Source organism: Hyperolius riggenbachi, chromosome 6 (assembly GCF_040937935.1).
Source record: "Hyperolius riggenbachi isolate aHypRig1 chromosome 6, aHypRig1.pri, whole genome shotgun sequence".
NCBI lineage: Eukaryota > Metazoa > Chordata > Amphibia > Anura > Hyperoliidae > Hyperolius > Hyperolius riggenbachi.
In genome coordinates this window covers 45,606,989-45,629,397 of record NC_090651.1, presented here as the reverse complement: position 1 = coordinate 45,629,397, position 22,409 = coordinate 45,606,989, and the positions used below count along the sequence as shown (strand labels likewise).

General features: G+C 48.0%; 2 protein-coding genes across 3 annotated transcripts in view; one reads left to right on the top strand and one right to left on the bottom strand.

Moving 5' to 3' along the window:
• Positions 1-1,011, bottom strand: part of CRYZ (crystallin zeta) — a 51,657-nt gene extending 50,646 nt beyond the window's left edge. Inside the window, exon 1 of the mRNA XM_068239209.1 lies at positions 922-1,011. The gene's annotated coding sequence lies outside the window, so the exon portion shown is untranslated. The remainder of the gene's footprint in view (positions 1-921) is intronic.
• A 112-nt stretch (positions 1,012-1,123) lies between these two features.
• The window catches only part of TYW3 (tRNA-yW synthesizing protein 3 homolog), a 41,273-nt gene continuing 19,987 nt past the window's right edge, over positions 1,124-22,409 (top strand). The window contains exons 1-4 of one of the 2 annotated variants that reach the window (XM_068239212.1): positions 1,230-1,331; positions 8,358-9,058; positions 9,174-9,551; positions 14,214-14,294. In XM_068239212.1, coding sequence (XP_068095313.1) covers positions 9,291-9,551; positions 14,214-14,294 — 342 coding nt within the window. In that variant the 5' untranslated portion in view covers positions 1,230-1,331; positions 8,358-9,058; positions 9,174-9,290. Of the gene's footprint in view, positions 1,203-1,229; positions 1,332-8,357; positions 9,552-14,213; positions 14,295-22,409 lie in introns of those variants that run through there. The other variant, XM_068239211.1, reaches the window with a different exon arrangement.

Genomic DNA, 22,409 nt, shown 5'->3' with positions numbered 1-22,409 from the left:
ACCCTGCTAAAGTGCTAGCTCTGAGGGCTCCCCCAGCAGGCGTCCAAACTCTCCGAAATCCTGTTCAAACTGTCGCTCCGGTGTCCACGGGAGAAAGATGTAGTTATTTCGGACGACCCTCCCCCCCTCCTATGAAACGCTAATGGATGTGCACATGCGCAGTGCTGAATGTAGCTATCTTGGACGGAGTAGTGCTTTTCAGCGCTGCTAGCTTTGGGCGCAGCCATAGACTGTAATGGGAATCAGTCTATAGCGGCGCTCAGCGAGGAAGGTCGGCTCCGTCAGAAGACGGAGCCGAAGTTGCTTAAAAAACACAATAATTCGGCCTCCAGCAATCCCTGGAAGCCGAATTATTTCATTCCCCCACTATCCATGGCGTCCTGGAGGGGGAATAGTAATTAACACGGCCCGGACTTGCGCAGAAGCAGGACCATAACAGATAACAGCTGTATCCTGCGCCCAAGTCTACCAGCGCCGAATTCAAATGTACGCATTTTGGACGGATAGCCATTTCAGACGGCACACCGGGTCTGACAGCAGCACATTGCGATCACACACTGCTGCATGCATTTTTACACAACTACAGTACTTGATTTGTGGAGGCCCTAAAAAGCTTGGGGACCTGGGCAATAGCCCTGTTTAACCCTATGCAAGCACTGACCCTGGTCTCAATGAGTTTACAGGCAGAACTAAAAGATGGTGTGGCTGCATGCTAGTTTTAGCAGTTAGGTCACGCATTGCATAGCTAGGCAGGCATAGTATGTTCTGCACGGGCAATGCTTGCTGGGCAGCAATCTGGATCTATGCATAAACACAGGCGCCAATGGGTTAAACTAGAAGGCAGTGCAGGAGAAATGAGACATATAAGTACAGAGTAACATTGCAGCAGTAATTCGCCTATAGATAGAAGTCGAAACTCACCTCCAACTACAGCGCTGTCCAGTCTGTGACTGAGTTGTAGCAGCCTGAGGGAGGGAGTGTGTACGAGCAACGTGATCGAGGAGGTGTGCGTGGGTCACATGACTCAGGGGGGGGGGGGTCTGTATGGGTCACATGACTGGAGTCTGTGCAGTGGTCGCCATTTTTACTTTGGGCTAATCCGCTCCCATAGTTGCGTGCATTAGGAGAGGAGCGCAAATAAAACTCGTGGGTCTGCGGAATAGACAAAAAGGGAGACGGCTTGTACATGCGCTGAGCTTGCTGTGAGTAAATATCGTGTAAGAAAAAGTTTGGACTCCCGGAGAGATGCGGTGGGTGACGTTTGTCTTGCTTCGCACACCGTACACAACATGGCGGCTTCCAGGCAACAGGCATGCTAATCAGAGAAAAGAGTAAGAGTCTAGATATAATATTGGACACTGATGTGAATCAGACTTAGAGATGGGAAGTTCGGATCTTTTCAATGATTCGGATGATTCGAATCGGATCATTGAAAAGATCCGGATCTTTGATCCGAATCTCGGATCATTTTACTACTGAAGCATTCGGGGGTGAAATGACTAGCAGGACAGGAGAAGGGGAGGGGGGTGGACACATAGAAGGTGAGAAGATGGACAGAGGGCAGGGAGTGGACAGAGGAGGGAGGAGCAGAGAGCAGAAATGTTTGCACACAATACCCATGCTGCAATCATATGCTTTACATGTATTTCACCTATATGCTCATCTGTGTACTTAGAATGCAAACGTCACACAGTGAAAGAAAGCATTCCCAGAAGTGAAGTGCAGCTGTTTAGAGCAGTGCAGGAGGATCATATTGTGCTGCAATCACAGTGCCTGCAAAGTTACTGAGCTGTGCTGAGCTGAGCCAAAAGCTTCCAATTTGTTCACTGTGCACAACTACGGAACAGACAGCCTATAGTGAGCAGCACATTTCAGCCAATATGTGTGCTCTACACATATCTGGCAGTGGCACCTATGTCCCCTCTCTCTCATCTACCTGTCTCCCTGCAAGGCTGGCTCCCCTCCAACAGAGCGATCCATCTCTGCTCTGCTTCCAGGACGCCGCTGCCCGCGGAGAGGTGGCGTGTCGTTCCTGGCCCCGCCCCTTTTGCGATCCGAATCACTCATTTTGATAATTCGGATGATTCGACTCACAAAATAGATTCGGATCAAAGATCCAAATCGTTCATGATCCGGACAACACTAGTGAATCTTGGTGACTCATTTATGTGACTAAGAGACCCTCCTCAGCCTGGTGATCTTCTTTTTCCAGAGACCCACTTCAGCCTGGTGATCTTCTATATCCAGAGACCCTCCTCAGCCTGGTGATCTTCTATATCCGGAGACCCTCCTCAGCCTGGTGATCTTCTATATCCGGAGACCCTCCTCAGCCTGGTGATCTTCTATTTCCAGAGACCCTCCTCAGCCTGGTGATCTTCTATATCCGGAGACTTTCCTCAGCCTAGTGATCTTCTATATACGGAGACCCTCCTCAGCCTGGTGATCTTCTATATACGGAGACCCTCCTCAGCCTGGTGATCTTCTATATCCGGAGACCCTCCTCAGCCTGGTGATCTTCTATATCCGGAGACCCTCCTCAGCCTGGTGATCTTCTATATCCGGAGACCCTCCTCAGCCTGGTGATCTTCTATATCCGGAGACCCTCCTCAGCCTGGTGATCTTCTATATCCGGAGACCCTCCTCAGCCTGGTGATCTTCTATATCCGGAGACCCTCCTCAGCCTGGTGATCTTCTATATCCGGAGACCCTCCTCAGCCTGGTGATCTTCTATATCCGGAGACCCTCCTCAGCCTGGTGATCTTCTATATCCGGAGACCCTCCTCAGCCTGGTGATCTTCTATATCCGGAGACCCTCCTCAGCCTGGTGATCTTCTATATCCGGAGACCCTCCTCAGCCTGGTGATCTTCTATATCCGGAGACCCTCCTCAGCCTGGTGATCTTCTATATCCGGAGACCCTCCTCAGCCTGGTGATCTTCTATATCCAGAGACCCTCTTCAGTCTGGTTATCTTCTATATCCAGAGACCCTCTTCAGTCTGGTTATCTTCTATATCCAGAGACCCTCTTCAGTCTGGTTATCTTCTATATCCAGAGACCTTCTTCAGCCTGGTGATCTTCTATATCCAGAGACCCTCTTCAGCCTGGTGATCTTCTGTAATCTACAGGGAGTGCAGAATTATTAAACAAAATGAGTATTTTGACCACATCATCCTCTTTATGCATGTTGTCTTACTCCAAGCTGTATAGGCTCAAAAGCCTACTACCAATTAAGCATATTAGGTGATGTGCATCTCTGTAATGAGAAGTGGTGTGGTCTAATGACATCAACACCCTATATCAGGTGTGCATAATTATTAGGCAACTTCCTTTCCTTTGGCAAAATAGGTCAAAAGAAGGACTTGACAGGCTCAGAAAAGTCAAAAATAGTGAGATATCTTGCAAAGGGATGCAGCACTCTTAAAATTGCAAAGCTTCTGAAGCGTGATCATCGAACAATCAAGCGTTTCATTCAAAATAGTCAACAGGGTCGCAAGAAGCGTGTGGAAAAACCAAGGTGCAAAATAACTGCCCATGAACTGAGAAAAGTCAAGCGTGCAGCTGCCAAGATGCCACTTGCCACCAGTTTGGCCACATTTCAGAGCTGCAACATCACTGGAGTGCCCAAAAGCACAAGGTGTGCAATACTCAGAGACATGGCCAAGGTAAGAAAGGCTGAAAGACGACCACCACTGAACAAGACACACAAGCTGAAGTGTCATTTCTATTGACACCAAGAATGCTGTCTCCAACAAACTTCTTTCACTCACTTCCTCCTATGGATTCTCTCAGTGGTCCTCTACCTCAACCCACACTGATGGCCATACGCTTGACCTCATATTCACTCGTCTCTGCTCTGTCACTGACTTTACTAATGATCCACTACCACTCTCTGACCATAACCTACTTCGCTTCTCTCTCTCCTCCTCTTTTCCTACCACCCTGGCACAAGCACGCTCACATATTCGCAGGAACTATTGCAATCTAGACATGCAATCCGTCTCTGATGCCCTGGCACCTCTCCTCACACAATCCTTCACTGACCCAGACTCAGCTGCTATACACTACAACAGCTCCATTACAAAAGTCATGGATGACTTCGCCCCCCCTCGTCAATGTCCTCCCTCACCATGTCAGTCGCCAACCCTGGATGACCAAAGACACTAAACAGTTAAAAAGATGCTCTAGAGCAGCGAAAAGGCGTTGGAGGAAAAGTAACACAAATGAGGACTTCATCTCGTATAAAATAGCCTTGAACAACTTCAGAAACGCACTCTCTGTGGCAAAACAGTCCTATTTTTCCTCCCTAAAATCTGCCCATTTACACAATCCAAAACGCTTGTTCAGCACATTCAACTCCGTTCTCCATCCCCCTCCTCCTCCTCCTTCATCTTGCTTATCAGCTGAAGAATTTGCAACATACTTCACTGATAAAATTGACAGAATCAGAAGTGAATTCTCCACGCAGCCCTCAAATCCCACCTCCACACCTCTCATTGACTGCTCTCTAACTACCTTCTCTACACTCTCTAAACATTCTCTCTCCTCTATAATATCCAAAGCTAATCTAACCACTTGTTCTTTGGATCCTATTCCCTCCCATTTCATTCCGCAGCTATCCTCATCTCTCATGCCTGCACTAATATTGCTATTTAACCTGTCCCTCTCCACTGGCATCTTTCCGTCGCCACTCAAAAAGGCTGTTGTGACACCACTTTTTAAAAAACCATCTCTAGATCCTACCACACTCGACAACTACCGCCCAGTCTCACTTCTCCCATTTGCATCCAAACTAATTGAACGCCACATACATGCAGAATTAAGCCATTATTTATCAGCTAACTCCCTTTTGATCAGTTCCAGTCTGGCTTTCGCTCCAACCACTCCACGGAAACGGCCCTTACCAAAGTGGCCAATGACCTTCTTACAGCTAAATCAAAAAAACAAAAGTTTGCTTTCTTAAAACAGAAAGAATTTGCGATAATTCAGGTTGGAGTGAGCTTGAGAGGTCTCCCAAGGCATCACTGCTGAATAAATGCAAATTAACCATTGTACCCTTAGAAGCTAAACACACCTCCAGAACCGCTGGAATGCAATGATGTGTCAGCTTGTTAATTTGTACAGAGCCATAATAATCCAACATGCACACAGACTGTTTCGGATTGTTTGATCCTCATCCAAAGGTCAATTTTCCATACTCATCCTTCTTGATCTGTCATCAGCATTCGATACAGTCAACCACACCTTACTCTTACAAATACTTTAAAATGTAGGAATAAAGGGCCTTGCTCTCACATGGTTATCTTCCTACCTCTCTGGAAGGTCCTTCACAGTCTCCTACTCAGATCAGATCTCTTCTCCTCATGCTTTGTCTGTCGGGGTTCCTCAAGGCTCTGTCCTTGGTCCCCTCCTCTTTTCCATCTACATGCACGGTCTTGGGGACTTGATCAACTCATTCGGGTTTAAATACCACCTGTATGCAGACGATACACAACTGTACCTCTCGGACCCAGACCTTAACTCCCTCCTCAAATGTGTTCCTGACTGCTTGTCTGCTATATCCTCCTTCATGTCCTCTCTCTTCCTAAAACTTAATATGAGTAAAACGGAACTAATAATTTTTCCGCCGTCTCTGGCCACCTCTCTGCCTGAAGTAACTATAAATGTTAATAACACTCCCATAACTTCAGTTCCCAAAGCACGGTGCTTGGGGGTAATATTCAACTCTTCTCTCTCTTTTATTCCTCATCTTAACTCCATAACCAGCTCCTGCCATCTCCAACTCAAAAATATATCTCGCATCCGTCCCTTTCTCACTCAAGACACAACCAAAATGTTAATACATGCTCTTATAATTTCTCGTCTGGACTACTGCAACGTACTACTTTGTGGACTACCTTCTAACAAACTGGCCCCGCTCCAGTCGGTACTGAACTCAGCTGCTCATCTCATTCATCTTTCTTCTCGATCTTCCTCGGCTGACCCTCTCTGTCAAGCTCGTCACTGGCTGCCAATTAACCAGAGGATCCAGTTCAAACTCCTACCCCTAATCTACAAAGCTCTCCACAATCTCTCTTCCCGGTACATATCCTCACTAATTTCCAGATACAAACCCAATCGCAATCTCAAATCTGCACACGATCTACTGTTGTCCTCCTCTAGAATCACCTCCTCACATTCACGCTTACAAGACTTTGCACGCGCTTCACCCCTTCTCTGGAATCCCCTCCCACAACACATCCGTCACTCGCCAACCTTTGTTACTTTTAAACGCTCTCTAAAAACTCATTTGTTCAGACAAGCATATGCGCTACCTTAAAGAGACTCCGTAACAAAAATTGCATCCTGTTTTTTATCATCCTACAAGTTCCAAAAGCTATTCTAATGTGTTCTGGCTTACTGCAACACTTTCTGCTATCACAGTCTCTGTAATAAATCAATGTATCTTTCCCCTGTCAGACTTGTCGGCCAGTGTCTGGAAGGCTGCCAAGTTCTTCAGTGTTGTGGTTCTGCTATGAACTCCCCCTGCCTGTGTGATATTTAGATTAGTGCAGCTTCTTTCTGCTCTCGTATCTTTTACAAGCTGGATAAAGTGTCCTCTGAGCTGGCTGGGCTTTCACATACTGAGGAAATTCAGACAAGGGCAAAGCTGTTTGCAGGAAGAAAAGAGCAGCCTGAAACTTCAGAGCATGAGAGCAGAAGGGGGAAAGAAACACACAAATGATCTCTTGAGATTCAAAAGGAAGGCTGTATACAGCCTGCTTGTGTATGGATGTATTTTGTATGTGTGGACATACTGTACATCAACCTACTTCCTGTTTTGGTGGCCATTTTGTTTGTTTATAAACAAAAACTTTTTAAAACTGTTTTTAACCACTTTTAATGCGGCGGGGAGCGGCGAAATTGTGACAGAGGGTAATAGATGTCCCCTAACGCACTGGTATGTTTACTTTTGTGCGATTTTAACAATACAGATTCTCTTTAAGCCACTTCCCTCTGTCCTAAGACCAAATTGCACTCCTACTAGGTATCCTAAAACACACTGCCTTTATATATTTTATCGTATACTACCCCTCCTTTTATTTCCCCCATTCCCTTTAGATTGTAAGCTCGCAAGGGCAGGGCTCTCTCCCCCTTTTGTGTCTTGGAAATCATTATACATTTTATTCATCATGTTATTTTTATCACTGTCATTACCACTTCTGTATTTTGTATTCTGTATGCTGTATAATTTGTTGTATTTTGTCACTAATTATGTATCTTGTATATTAGTGTACACCATTGTCTGTATTATGTACCCCATGTTTGTTTCTTACTTTGTACAGTGCCACGGAATATGTTGGCGCTTTATAAATCAATAATAATAATGTCAAGACTGGGCCAAGAAATATCTCAAGACTGATTTTTCTGAGGTTTTATGGACTGATGAAATGAGAGTGAGTCTTAATGGGCCAGATGGATGGGCCCGTGGCGGGATTGGTAAAGGGCAGAGAGCTCCAGTCCGACTCAAGACGCCAGCAAGGTGGAGGTGGAGTACTGGTTTGGGCTGGTATCATCAAAGATGAGCTTGTGGGGCCTTTTCGGGTTGAGAATGGAGTCAAGCTTAACTCCCAGTCCTACTGCCAGTTTCTGGAAGACACCTTCTTCAAGCAGTGGTACAGGAAGAAGTCTGCATCCTTCAAGAAAAACATGATTTTCATGCAGGACAATGCTCCATCACACGCGTCCAAGTACTCCACAGCGTGGCTGGCAAGAAAGGGTATAAAAGAAGAAAAACTAATGACATGGCCTCCTTTTTCACCTGATCTGAACCCCATTGAGAACCTGTGGTCCATCATAAAATGTGAGATTTACAAGGAGGGAAAACAGTACACCTCTCTGAACAGTGTCTGGGAGGCTGTGCTTGCTGCTGCACGCAATGTTGATGGTGAACAGATCAAAACACTGACAGAATCCATGGATGGCAGGCTTTTGCATGTCCTTGCAAAGAAAGGTGGCTACATTGGTCACTGATTTGTTTGTGTTTTGTTTTTGAATGACAGAAATGTATATTTGTGAATGTTGAGATGTTATATTGGTTTCACTTGGTTTCACTGGTAAAAATAAATAATTGAGATGGGTATATATTTGTTTTTTGTTAAGTTGCCTAATAATTATGCACAGTAATAGTCACCTGCACACACAGATATCCCCCTAAAATAGCTAAAACTAAAAACAACTAAAAACTACTTTCAAAAATATTCAGCTTTTGATATTAATGAGTTTTTTGGGTTCATTGAGAACATGGTTGTTGTTCTATAATAAAATTATTCCTCAAAAATACCACTTGCCTAATAATTCTGCACTCTCTGTATATACAGATACTCTTCAGCTTGGTGATCTTCTATATCCAGAGACCTTCTTCAGCCTAGTGATCTTCTATATCCAGAGACCCTCCTCAGCCTGGTGATCTTCTATATCCAGAGACCCTCCTCAGCCTGGTGATCTTCTATATCCAGAGACCCTCCTCAGCCTGGTGATCTTCTATATCCAGAGACCCTCCTCAGCCTGGTAATCTTCTATATCCAGAGACCCTCCTCAGCCTGGTGTTCTTCTATAATCTATATGTAGAGGCCCTCATCAGCCTGGTGTTCTTCTATAATCTATATGTAGAGGCCCTCATCAGCCTGGTGTTCATCTGCACCCAAAGATCCTCTTCAGCCTAGTGATCTTCTTTAATCTACATCCAGAGATCCTTATCACTCAGCTTGGTGTTCATCTATACCCAAAGGCCAACTTCAGCCTAGTGATCTTCTATATGCAGAGACTCTTTTCAGCCTGGTGTTCTTCTATAATCTATATGTAGAGACCCTCTTCAGCTTGGTCTTCTATAATCTATATGCAGATACCATCTACAGTCTGGTGTTCTTCTGTATCCAGAGATCCTCATCATCTTGGTGTTCTTTTATATCCAGAGATCCTGGAGCTATAAAACCAGAGAAGAGATATTTTCCAGCTTTGTTCCTGATGAAACTCAAGGGCTGTCTTTAGTATGCCACAAAATTCTGGGACTTTCGTCCTGGTAAGAAATCACATGCCAAAAGGGCATATACAATCTAGTTATTGCGAAGACTTGGTGAGCTTCCAGATCTGAATCTCTCTCTTTTTTTTTTTTTTTTTTTTTTTTTTTTATAAAGACCCATATGACGTGACCTTTGCTTCCGAACTGACAACAAACAGCCAATAGGCTCTCACTGATCTGCCTAGCCTTCACACACAAAGGACCCACCTAAGCTTGCTCTAGTTGCTGCAACATGGAAACAGAATCTTCTTCCAGAAACCTCCAACCGTTCAATAGCCCCTGCAATCAAGTTTGCACAAAAATCAATGCAAGTTCAGAAAAGCAGCAGATAGAATCTTTTTCCCACTGGAAACTCCAGGCTTCTCAAAAGTCAGACCTCAGTAAGAAAGGCAGTGTTGACAAAGATATTGAAGAGACAGTAAGACATATCAACCTCCAGGACTGTTATTTCACCACCAGCTCCTGCTCTGGCAGAATCATCATCATTGATGAGGTGAGAGTCCTGTTACAGGTCCTTAACCTTTATTCCAGCAGGCTTAATTCTATCCTGCAATGGGGTCGATTCATCAACCATTACCACATTCAGAATGTCAGAAAACAGCTGATTTTACCGAGCACTTAGGAAAGTGTCAATTCATAAAAGCGGTTACCTCATGAAAAGCTGATATTCCCGAGCAGTGTGGTCAGTTACCCACTTGTTTGACAACACATGTCAGTAAATGTCAATTCATAAAAGTTACAACATGCAGTAAAGCACAGGAAAATTACCGTCAGGTTTGATGTGGTGAAATCAGAGTGGTTTCTGTGCGAGACTGGGCTGGGAGCCGTGACTCTGAAGTAGAAGCTTTTGTGAGCTATGATTGACAGGAGCAGGGCGCCAATAGAAAGAGCCCCTGTCTCCTGTAAGAACCCTGTGATCGTATCTGATTGGACCCACAGGCTTTTTCCGGCGAGTCCAGCATTCTACTCCCCATGCAGCTAGCAGAGAGAACAAAACAGGATGCCTCTTACTATTGTAATGCTGTTTCTGCACAGAGCAGCATGTAACAACACAGACAACTCACGCTCTTCTGCTGTTACCAGCAATGGGCTTTTGTAAATTACCAGACTTCTACTGCATCTGTGAACATTTTTATAAATTAGTCAATGTTTAGAAGGATATGCTGCCTAATTATGTTATTTATGAGGACACGCTGCTTAGTTATATTATTTGCAGCGGCTCCTGGTCTAATTATGATAATTGAGAGGACACTCTGTTTTATTCTGTTACCTTTTTGGGGGGGGGACTTGCTGACCCAATTATTTTTTTTGTTGGATTCTGTGCCTGATTTTGTTGCATTTTTCCTTTTTTTTTTCTTTTCCGTAGCCAGGCATCCTCTTGTTTGGGGGATATGTCTACTTCATTTTACCTTGTATTTTACAATCAAAGTAGTTTTATTAAGGTCCGTACACACGCCGGACTGGAGGCAACGACGGGTCCGTTGTTACCTCCCGCTGGGTGGGCGTGCCAACGACAGTCCGGCGTGTGTACGCACTGTCGGCGGACTGATACGGCTGTTTCAGAGCGATCCACCCGGCGGATCGCTCAGAAACAGCCGTATCAGTCCGCCGACAGTGCGTACACACGCCGGACTGTCGTTGGCACGCCCACCCAGCGGGAGGTAACGACGGACCCGTCGTTGCCTGACAGTCCGCAGATATCTCAGGAAGCTAATTGTTTTATTGAGCTAATTACCAAAAGGTAAACATTGCCTTTTCATCAACAAAGGGGGTGAGTAATTAGGACTGTTTCTTTGCGTGTGTCAAACAGTCCTAATTACCCACCCCCTTTTGTTGATGAAAAGGAATTGTTTACCTCTGGGTAATTAGCTCAATAAAAACAATTCGCTTCCTGAGATCTCTGCGGATGGTCAGGCTGCTGAAACAGGCTAATAAAACTACTTTGATTGTAAAATACAAGGTAAAATGAAAGTTTATTTTAATAATGAAACAGATTGTTGGCATGCATTTTTCATGTGCTATAGAAATGTCCAGAGTGCTAAAAAGGTGCTCGGTTCACTTTAATTATAATCAGACAGTACACCATCTATCTTATTTCCTCATATGGCTGTTTGTGTCATAGTGTTTTTGTGTCATAGTGATAGCCTAATTTTCCCTTTGAGTTGGGGGGCTTTGTCTGAAGTTTTATAAGAGGGAGGAAAGTTTGCCACTGATTTTCAGTTACACCTCTAGGTGAACCTGCATTATTTGGCCACGCCCTCAAACTGTGAGGCTTATGGTCACACCTTGCAGCACAATTCTAACTCCATTGGTGCCCCAAATCTTCTGGTGTCCTTGCTTTAAAGGATACCTGAACTGACATGTGACATGATGAGATAGACATGGGTATGTACAGTGCCTAGCACACAAATAACTGTGCTGTGTTCCTTTTTTTTCTTTCTCTGCCTGAAAGAGTTAAATATCAGGTATGTAAGTGGCTGACTCAGTCCTGACTCAGACAGGAAGTGACTACAGTGTGACCCTCATTGATAAGAAATTCCAACTATAAGACACTTTTCTAGCAGAAAATGGCTTCTGAAATCAGGAAAGAGCTAAAAAGGGGAATTGCTTATCAGTGAGGGTCACACTGTAGTCACTTCCTGTCTGAGTCAGGACTGAGTTAGCCACATACATACCTGATATTTAACTCTTTTAGGCAGAGAAAGAAAAAAAGGAACTACCTCATCATGTCACATGTCAGTTCGGGTATCCTTTAAAGTGTAAAAATACAAGATAAGGTTGAGACTGCAGCACTCACCAACCCAGTGTGCTGTGAGTGGTCAATGCTCCCCTCTCCTCTAATAGTGTGGAATGAAAACTGTCTCCAGTCTGGTGTGCTCGGTTGTAAATTATTGTTGCCGGATTGGTGCACATTTCTTCTTTACCCCAAAGTGTACCTGAGGTGGTATTAAAAATAAGATACTTTAGAGGGAAGACTCTGGATGCTTCAGAGGCTTCCCACGTCTTCTTGGCCCCCACTGTTGCCACATGCGAACCCCTGCAACCAGCGGGACTGAATTTGGACATCTTACTGCCCAAGGCCCACTGTCACCACCCCTGCCCCCCGAATTTAACCCATCATGTGCACCACCCATTTTGTGTGCTGTCCCTTTCCCATTTGTTTTCCTGGTCCTGTGCTCTCATCTTGTGCTCCATTGCTCGCCCCTGTGGAAGCAGGGCAACCACTGACTGGGTTTGTGACTGCCGGGGTTTACATGTTTGGCAGTTTAACTGCTTTAGTGTGCCAGACCACTGCCCGCCCCTTGCTTCCTGGTACCCGGGGCCATGGCCTTTGTGGCCTTGTCCCAAATCCGGCCATGGCAGCCAGGGGTTGGTACAAAAATCATCCGACTCCTCAGTTTTTGAAACTTCCGATTCCAGGTACCCAAAATTGCTCTAACTGCTTAGTCTAATTCTTACCAAGGCTATAGAGTTGGTACAGAAATCATCGAACTCCCCAGTTTATTGAAACTTTAAACTCCAGGTACCCAAAATTGCTCCAACTACACATCCCTGCCTGGAACATATCCAACAAGTGCTTGTCGGATATGTGGAGCAAAAACTTTAAAAGGGAACTTCAGTGACACTAAGGCACCCAGTTTAACTTATCTGGGGCTTCCTCCAGCCCCCTGTAGTCGTTCTGGTCCCTTGCTGTTGTCCTGCTCTGATCCCTTCAGCAGCTGTGCCTCTCTCACAGCTGGCCAACTAAGCCCATTGCGACCCCAGGCCACCTGCCTCATCATTTGCATTCACATTGCCGGAAGTGTTTGGTGTATGGGCAGTTGCAATTTTTAGAAACTGCGCAAGAGCAGAGTGATCCCAGCTACAGTAGCTGGATCAAGGCAGCCCGGGCCCCGCATGCAGCTTTCAGAGGGGACAGCTGCTGAATGGAACAGAGCGACCAAGATGACTACAGAGGGCTGGAAGAAGCCCTAGGTAAGTACACACTAGTCTAGTTTAGGGGACCCAGCAGGAAACCTCATAGGGAACAGTTCTCTAATCACAGCACCCTCTTACAGTACAAAGCGTTGTGATTGGCCAAATAGTGTGGGCGTAGTTTACAACAACCTATTGGAAACCTAGCAGTTCAAAAGGGTGCTGTCCACCCAATCATGTTAGCTGAGTTTTCCTATGTGCTTTCCTGCAGGGTCCCCTAAAGTAGACTAACGGTGGTAAGTTAAAGGACAACTGAAGTGAGAAGAATATGGAGGCTGCCATATTTACTGCCTTTTAAACAATACCAGTTGCCTGGCAGTCCTTTTGATCTCTTTGGCTTCAGTGGTGTCTGAATCACACCAGAAACAAGCATGCAGCTAATCTTGTCAGACCGGACAAGAATTTCAGAAACACCTGATCTGCATATGCTTGTTCAGGGTCTATGGCTAAAAGTATTAGAGGCAGAGGATCAGCAGGACAGCCAGGCAACTGGTATTGCTTAAAAGGAAATAAATATTGCAGCCTCCATATCCCTCTCACTTCAGTTATCCTTTAAGCTGGCTACCTTAGTGTCACTATAATTTCCTTTAAAGCGGACCTGAACTCAGAACTTCCTCTCTGCTCGAAAAGATATGCAACAGCATAATAACCTTCAAAGAAAAACCTTTCTTTGTTACAGCTGATAATAATCCTGCAATAAATCTACAGTGTGTCTACTTCCTGATTTTCATGGAAGCAGACATAGGGTTAATATCCTGTGTCTACAAATTAGCAACTCCTCCTGGCAGAGGAGATTCCTGAGCTGACACAACTGAGAGATCAAATTACACTTGTGCTTAGACACAGATGAGCAGGGATTAGACGGGCTAAACTCTCTAAATACATACAGGGTGCATTTCTCTGTTTTCCTTCTGTCCTGCACAAGAGTTCAGGTCCACTTTAAAAGGGTCTCATGCAGAGGGGGTTGTCTGAAGGAGGACATAGGGAGCTCCTGGAGGATCCAAAGGCATCCCTCTTCGTAGATAAGTAGCAAACCACCTCGGGTTCTCTTTCCAGCTCTCTTAGTTTTTTAATCTGTGATTCCAGTGGTGTAATGGTGATCAGGCTTGCATTTATACATATGTTATTTGTATTCTCTACCTTGACCTATTCATTCCCATACATTCTGTCTTCCCTTTAGAATCCTGACCTCTCCACAGTGCAGAAGGAGAACTGCTCCTGGCTTTTTGTTACCCATGAGCTGTGCAGTACAGATGATGTGGTGAGTACTAGACGCAGGTGTTTATTGCTGTTATTGATAATGTAAAATGCGTTTGTATTCACCCAAGGAGTTCTTTAAATTATGGTATAAGGTTTTGCTGTCTCAAAACAGGATGAAAGCTCATCTGAACTTTTGTTAGCAAACCCGAAGTACCAAAAATCTAACAAACTGTCTGCATATTGAATGGTGTCTGTCTTCAAATACGTCTTCAAACTATAATCAGAGAAAAAGCATGTGTGCATCAACCAAGTGAACCTGACAAATCTGGCTTTGCAAATTTGGCCTATTGGCTAATCACGAGAAATTGCTCATGCAAATAAGCATTTGCTTTCGCATGCCTAAATATGCAGGGTCAAAACCAAAAACCGCAAAACAATCGCCCTGCGGGAATTAGTTCATGCTATACAGCACTATCCAGGGGCGCCACGAGGAGGCTTCCCATTGCCCCCATACAACTGGGGGGCCGCGGGGGTCCCAGGCACTCTCACCGCCTGGAACCCACACAGCGGCACCCCGGAGGTGGAGGCCAGGGGGTGCAGGCGATCTCCCCAGTGTGGCCAGCGCCGGGAAGAGCCGCCCGCACACACCTCCCAGGATTAAAAACAGGCACTTACCTCAACGTCCATTGCGTTCTGCTATATGCGCATAACCTGGGCGCGACACATAATGGGCGGACAGGCGCAAATAGCCTGCTCCAGGGCTCTCACCTCCTAAAACAAGCCACTCACTACCTGCCCTCAGAAGAAAGAAATGCAATGCTAACTATAATCAGAGAAAAAGCATGTGTGCATCAACCAAGTGAACCTGACAAATCTGGCTTTGCAAATTTGGCCTATTGGCTAATCACGAGAAATTGCTCATGCAAATAAGCATTTGCTTTCGCATGCCTAAATATGCAGGGTCAAAACCAAAAACCGCAAAACAATCGCCCTGCGGGAATTAGTTCATGCTATACAGCACTATCCAGGGGCGCCACGAGGAGGCTTCCCATTGCCCCCATACAACTGGGGGGCCGCGGGGGTCCCAGGCACTCTCACCGCCTGGAACCCACACAGCGGCACCCCGGAGGTGGAGGCCAGGGGGTGCAGGCGATCTCCCCAGTGTGGCCAGCGCCGGGAAGAGCCGCCCGCACACACCTCCCAGGATTAAAAACAGGCACTTACCTCAACGTCCATTGCGTTCTGCTATATGCGCATAACCTGGGCGCGACACATAATGGGCGGACAGGCGCAAATAGCCTGCTCCAGGGCTCTCACCTCCTAAAACAAGCCACTCACTACCTGCCCTCAGAAGAAAGAAATGCAATGCTAACTATAATCAGAGAAAAAGCATGTGTGCATCAACCAAGTGAACCTGACAAATCTGGCTTTGCAAATTTGGCCTATTGGCTAATCACGAGAAATTGCTCATGCAAATAAGCATTTGCTTTCGCATGCCTAAATATGCAGGGTCAAAACCAAAAACCGCAAAACAATCGCCCTGCGGGAATTAGTTCATGCTATACAGCACTATCCAGGGGCGCCACGAGGAGGCTTCCCATTGCCCCCATACAACTGGGGGGCCGCGGGGGTCCCAGGCACTCTCACCGCCTGGAACCCACACAGCGGCACCCCGGAGGTGGAGGCCAGGGGGTGCAGGCGATCTCCCCAGTGTGGCCAGCGCCGGGAAGAGCCGCCCGCACACACCTCCCAGGATTAAAAACAGGCACTTACCTCAACGTCCATTGCGTTCTGCTATATGCGCATAACCTGGGCGCGACACATAATGGGCGGACAGGCGCAAATAGCCTGCTCCAGGGCTCTCACCTCCTAAAACAAGCCACTCACTACCTGCCCTCAGAAGAAAGAAATGCAATGCTAACTATAATCAGAGAAAAAGCATGTGTGCATCAACCAAGTGAACCTGACAAATCTGGCTTTGCAAATTTGGCCTATTGGCTAATCACGAGAAATTGCTCATGCAAATAAGCATTTGCTTTCGCATGCCTAAATATGCAGGGTCAAAACCAAAAACCGCAAAACAATCGCCCTGCGGGAATTAGTTCATGCTATACAGCACTATCCAGGGGCGCCACGAGGAGGCTTCCCATTGCCCCCATACAACTGGGGGGCCGCGGGGGTCCCAGGCACTCTCACCGCCTGGAACCCACACAGCGGCACCCCGGAGGTGGAGGCCAGGGGGTGCAGGCGATCTCCCCAGTGTGGCCAGCGCCGGGAAGAGCCGCCCGCACACACCTCCCAGGATTAAAAACAGGCACTTACCTCAACGTCCATTGCGTTCTGCTATATGCGCATAACCTGGGCGCGACACATAATGGGCGGACAGGCGCAAATAGCCTGCTCCAGGGCTCTCACCTCCTAAAACAAGCCACTCACTACCTGCCCTCAGAAGAAAGAAATGCAATGCTAACTATAATCAGAGAAAAAGCATGTGTGCATCAACCAAGTGAACCTGACAAATCTGGCTTTGCAAATTTGGCCTATTGGCTAATCACGAGAAATTGCTCATGCAAATAAGCATTTGCTTTCGCATGCCTAAATATGCAGGGTCAAAACCAAAAACCGCAAAACAATCGCCCTGCGGGAATTAGTTCATGCTATACAGCACTATCCAGGGGCGCCACGAGGAGGCTTCCCATTGCCCCCATACAACTGGGGGGCCGCGGGGGTCCCAGGCACTCTCACCGCCTGGAACCCACACAGCGGCACCCCGGAGGTGGAGGCCAGGGGGTGCAGGCGATCTCCCCAGTGTGGCCAGCGCCGGGAAGAGCCGCCCGCACACACCTCCCAGGATTAAAAACAGGCACTTACCTCAACGTCCATTGCGTTCTGCTATATGCGCATAACCTGGGCGCGACACATAATGGGCGGACAGGCGCAAATAGCCTGCTCCAGGGCTCTCACCTCCTAAAACAAGCCACTCACTACCTGCCCTCAGAAGAAAGAAATGCAATGCTAACTATAATCAGAGAAAAAGCATGTGTGCATCAACCAAGTGAACCTGACAAATCTGGCTTTGCAAATTTGGCCTATTGGCTAATCACGAGAAATTGCTCATGCAAATAAGCATTTGCTTTCGCATGCCTAAATATGCAGGGTCAAAACCAAAAACCGCAAAACAATCGCCCTGCGGGAATTAGTTCATGCTATACAGCACTATCCAGGGGCGCCACGAGGAGGCTTCCCATTGCCCCCATACAACTGGGGGGCCGCGGGGGTCCCAGGCACTCTCACCGCCTGGAACCCACACAGCGGCACCCCGGAGGTGGAGGCCAGGGGGTGCAGGCGATCTCCCCAGTGTGGCCAGCGCCGGGAAGAGCCGCCCGCACACACCTCCCAGGATTAAAAACAGGCACTTACCTCAACGTCCATTGCGTTCTGCTATATGCGCATAACCTGGGCGCGACACATAATGGGCGGACAGGCGCAAATAGCCTGCTCCAGGGCTCTCACCTCCTAAAACAAGCCACTCACTACCTGCCCTCAGAAGAAAGAAATGCAATGCTAACTATAATCAGAGAAAAAGCATGTGTGCATCAACCAAGTGAACCTGACAAATCTGGCTTTGCAAATTTGGCCTATTGGCTAATCACGAGAAATTGCTCATGCAAATAAGCATTTGCTTTCGCATGCCTAAATATGCAGGGTCAAAACCAAAAACCGCAAAACAATCGCCCTGCGGGAATTAGTTCATGCTATACAGCACTATCCAGGGGCGCCACGAGGAGGCTTCCCATTGCCCCCATACAACTGGGGGGCCGCGGGGGTCCCAGGCACTCTCACCGCCTGGAACCCACACAGCGGCACCCCGGAGGTGGAGGCCAGGGGGTGCAGGCGATCTCCCCAGTGTGGCCAGCGCCGGGAAGAGCCGCCCGCACACACCTCCCAGGATTAAAAACAGGCACTTACCTCAACGTCCATTGCGTTCTGCTATATGCGCATAACCTGGGCGCGACACATAATGGGCGGACAGGCGCAAATAGCCTGCTCCAGGGCTCTCACCTCCTAAAACAAGCCACTCACTACCTGCCCTCAGAAGAAAGAAATGCAATGCTAACTATAATCAGAGAAAAAGCATGTGTGCATCAACCAAGTGAACCTGACAAATCTGGCTTTGCAAATTTGGCCTATTGGCTAATCACGAGAAATTGCTCATGCAAATAAGCATTTGCTTTCGCATGCCTAAATATGCAGGGTCAAAACCAAAAACCGCAAAACAATCGCCCTGCGGGAATTAGTTCATGCTATACAGCACTATCCAGGGGCGCCACGAGGAGGCTTCCCATTGCCCCCATACAACTGGGGGGCCGCGGGGGTCCCAGGCACTCTCACCGCCTGGAACCCACACAGCGGCACCCCGGAGGTGGAGGCCAGGGGGTGCAGGCGATCTCCCCAGTGTGGCCAGCGCCGGGAAGAGCCGCCCGCACACACCTCCCAGGATTAAAAACAGGCACTTACCTCAACGTCCATTGCGTTCTGCTATATGCGCATAACCTGGGCGCGACACATAATGGGCGGACAGGCGCAAATAGCCTGCTCCAGGGCTCTCACCTCCTAAAACAAGCCACTCACTACCTGCCCTCAGAAGAAAGAAATGCAATGCTAACTATAATCAGAGAAAAAGCATGTGTGCATCAACCAAGTGAACCTGACAAATCTGGCTTTGCAAATTTGGCCTATTGGCTAATCACGAGAAATTGCTCATGCAAATAAGCATTTGCTTTCGCATGCCTAAATATGCAGGGTCAAAACCAAAAACCGCAAAACAATCGCCCTGCGGGAATTAGTTCATGCTATACAGCACTATCCAGGGGCGCCACGAGGAGGCTTCCCATTGCCCCCATACAACTGGGGGGCCGCGGGGGTCCCAGGCACTCTCACCGCCTGGAACCCACACAGCGGCACCCCGGAGGTGGAGGCCAGGGGGTGCAGGCGATCTCCCCAGTGTGGCCAGCGCCGGGAAGAGCCGCCCGCACACACCTCCCAGGATTAAAAACAGGCACTTACCTCAACGTCCATTGCGTTCTGCTATATGCGCATAACCTGGGCGCGACACATAATGGGCGGACAGGCGCAAATAGCCTGCTCCAGGGCTCTCACCTCCTAAAACAAGCCACTCACTACCTGCCCTCAGAAGAAAGAAATGCAATGCTAACTATAATCAGAGAAAAAGCATGTGTGCATCAACCAAGTGAACCTGACAAATCTGGCTTTGCAAATTTGGCCTATTGGCTAATCACGAGAAATTGCTCATGCAAATAAGCATTTGCTTTCGCATGCCTAAATATGCAGGGTCAAAACCAAAAACCGCAAAACAATCGCCCTGCGGGAATTAGTTCATGCTATACAGCACTATCCAGGGGCGCCACGAGGAGGCTTCCCATTGCCCCCATACAACTGGGGGGCCGCGGGGGTCCCAGGCACTCTCACCGCCTGGAACCCACACAGCGGCACCCCGGAGGTGGAGGCCAGGGGGTGCAGGCGATCTCCCCAGTGTGGCCAGCGCCGGGAAGAGCCGCCCGCACACACCTCCCAGGATTAAAAACAGGCACTTACCTCAACGTCCATTGCGTTCTGCTATATGCGCATAACCTGGGCGCGACACATAATGGGCGGACAGGCGCAAATAGCCTGCTCCAGGGCTCTCACCTCCTAAAACAAGCCACTCACTACCTGCCCTCAGAAGAAAGAAATGCAATGCTAACTATAATCAGAGAAAAAGCATGTGTGCATCAACCAAGTGAACCTGACAAATCTGGCTTTGCAAATTTGGCCTATTGGCTAATCACGAGAAATTGCTCATGCAAATAAGCATTTGCTTTCGCATGCCTAAATATGCAGGGTCAAAACCAAAAACCGCAAAACAATCGCCCTGCGGGAATTAGTTCATGCTATACAGCACTATCCAGGGGCGCCACGAGGAGGCTTCCCATTGCCCCCATACAACTGGGGGGCCGCGGGGGTCCCAGGCACTCTCACCGCCTGGAACCCACACAGCGGCACCCCGGAGGTGGAGGCCAGGGGGTGCAGGCGATCTCCCCAGTGTGGCCAGCGCCGGGAAGAGCCGCCCGCACACACCTCCCAGGATTAAAAACAGGCACTTACCTCAACGTCCATTGCGTTCTGCTATATGCGCATAACCTGGGCGCGACACATAATGGGCGGACAGGCGCAAATAGCCTGCTCCAGGGCTCTCACCTCCTAAAACAAGCCACTCACTACCTGCCCTCAGAAGAAAGAAATGCAATGCTAACTATAATCAGAGAAAAAGCATGTGTGCATCAACCAAGTGAACCTGACAAATCTGGCTTTGCAAATTTGGCCTATTGGCTAATCACGAGAAATTGCTCATGCAAATAAGCATTTGCTTTCGCATGCCTAAATATGCAGGGTCAAAACCAAAAACCGCAAAACAATCGCCCTGCGGGAATTAGTTCATGCTATACAGCACTATCCAGGGGCGCCACGAGGAGGCTTCCCATTGCCCCCATACAACTGGGGGGCCGCGGGGGTCCCAGGCACTCTCACCGCCTGGAACCCACACAGCGGCACCCCGGAGGTGGAGGCCAGGGGGTGCAGGCGATCTCCCCAGTGTGGCCAGCGCCGGGAAGAGCCGCCCGCACACACCTCCCAGGATTAAAAACAGGCACTTACCTCAACGTCCATTGCGTTCTGCTATATGCGCATAACCTGGGCGCGACACATAATGGGCGGACAGGCGCAAATAGCCTGCTCCAGGGCTCTCACCTCCTAAAACAAGCCACTCACTACCTGCCCTCAGAAGAAAGAAATGCAATGCTAACTATAATCAGAGAAAAAGCATGTGTGCATCAACCAAGTGAACCTGACAAATCTGGCTTTGCAAATTTGGCCTATTGGCTAATCACGAGAAATTGCTCATGCAAATAAGCATTTGCTTTCGCATGCCTAAATATGCAGGGTCAAAACCAAAAACCGCAAAACAATCGCCCTGCGGGAATTAGTTCATGCTATACAGCACTATCCAGGGGCGCCACGAGGAGGCTTCCCATTGCCCCCATACAACTGGGGGGCCGCGGGGGTCCCAGGCACTCTCACCGCCTGGAACCCACACAGCGGCACCCCGGAGGTGGAGGCCAGGGGGTGCAGGCGATCTCCCCAGTGTGGCCAGCGCCGGGAAGAGCCGCCCGCACACACCTCCCAGGATTAAAAACAGGCACTTACCTCAACGTCCATTGCGTTCTGCTATATGCGCATAACCTGGGCGCGACACATAATGGGCGGACAGGCGCAAATAGCCTGCTCCAGGGCTCTCACCTCCTAAAACAAGCCACTCACTACCTGCCCTCAGAAGAAAGAAATGCAATGCTAACTATAATCAGAGAAAAAGCATGTGTGCATCAACCAAGTGAACCTGACAAATCTGGCTTTGCAAATTTGGCCTATTGGCTAATCACGAGAAATTGCTCATGCAAATAAGCATTTGCTTTCGCATGCCTAAATATGCAGGGTCAAAACCAAAAACCGCAAAACAATCGCCCTGCGGGAATTAGTTCATGCTATACAGCACTATCCAGGGGCGCCACGAGGAGGCTTCCCATTGCCCCCATACAACTGGGGGGCCGCGGGGGTCCCAGGCACTCTCACCGCCTGGAACCCACACAGCGGCACCCCGGAGGTGGAGGCCAGGGGGTGCAGGCGATCTCCCCAGTGTGGCCAGCGCCGGGAAGAGCCGCCCGCACACACCTCCCAGGATTAAAAACAGGCACTTACCTCAACGTCCATTGCGTTCTGCTATATGCGCATAACCTGGGCGCGACACATAATGGGCGGACAGGCGCAAATAGCCTGCTCCAGGGCTCTCACCTCCTAAAACAAGCCACTCACTACCTGCCCTCAGAAGAAAGAAATGCAATGCTAACTATAATCAGAGAAAAAGCATGTGTGCATCAACCAAGTGAACCTGACAAATCTGGCTTTGCAAATTTGGCCTATTGGCTAATCACGAGAAATTGCTCATGCAAATAAGCATTTGCTTTCGCATGCCTAAATATGCAGGGTCAAAACCAAAAACCGCAAAACAATCGCCCTGCGGGAATTAGTTCATGCTATACAGCACTATCCAGGGGCGCCACGA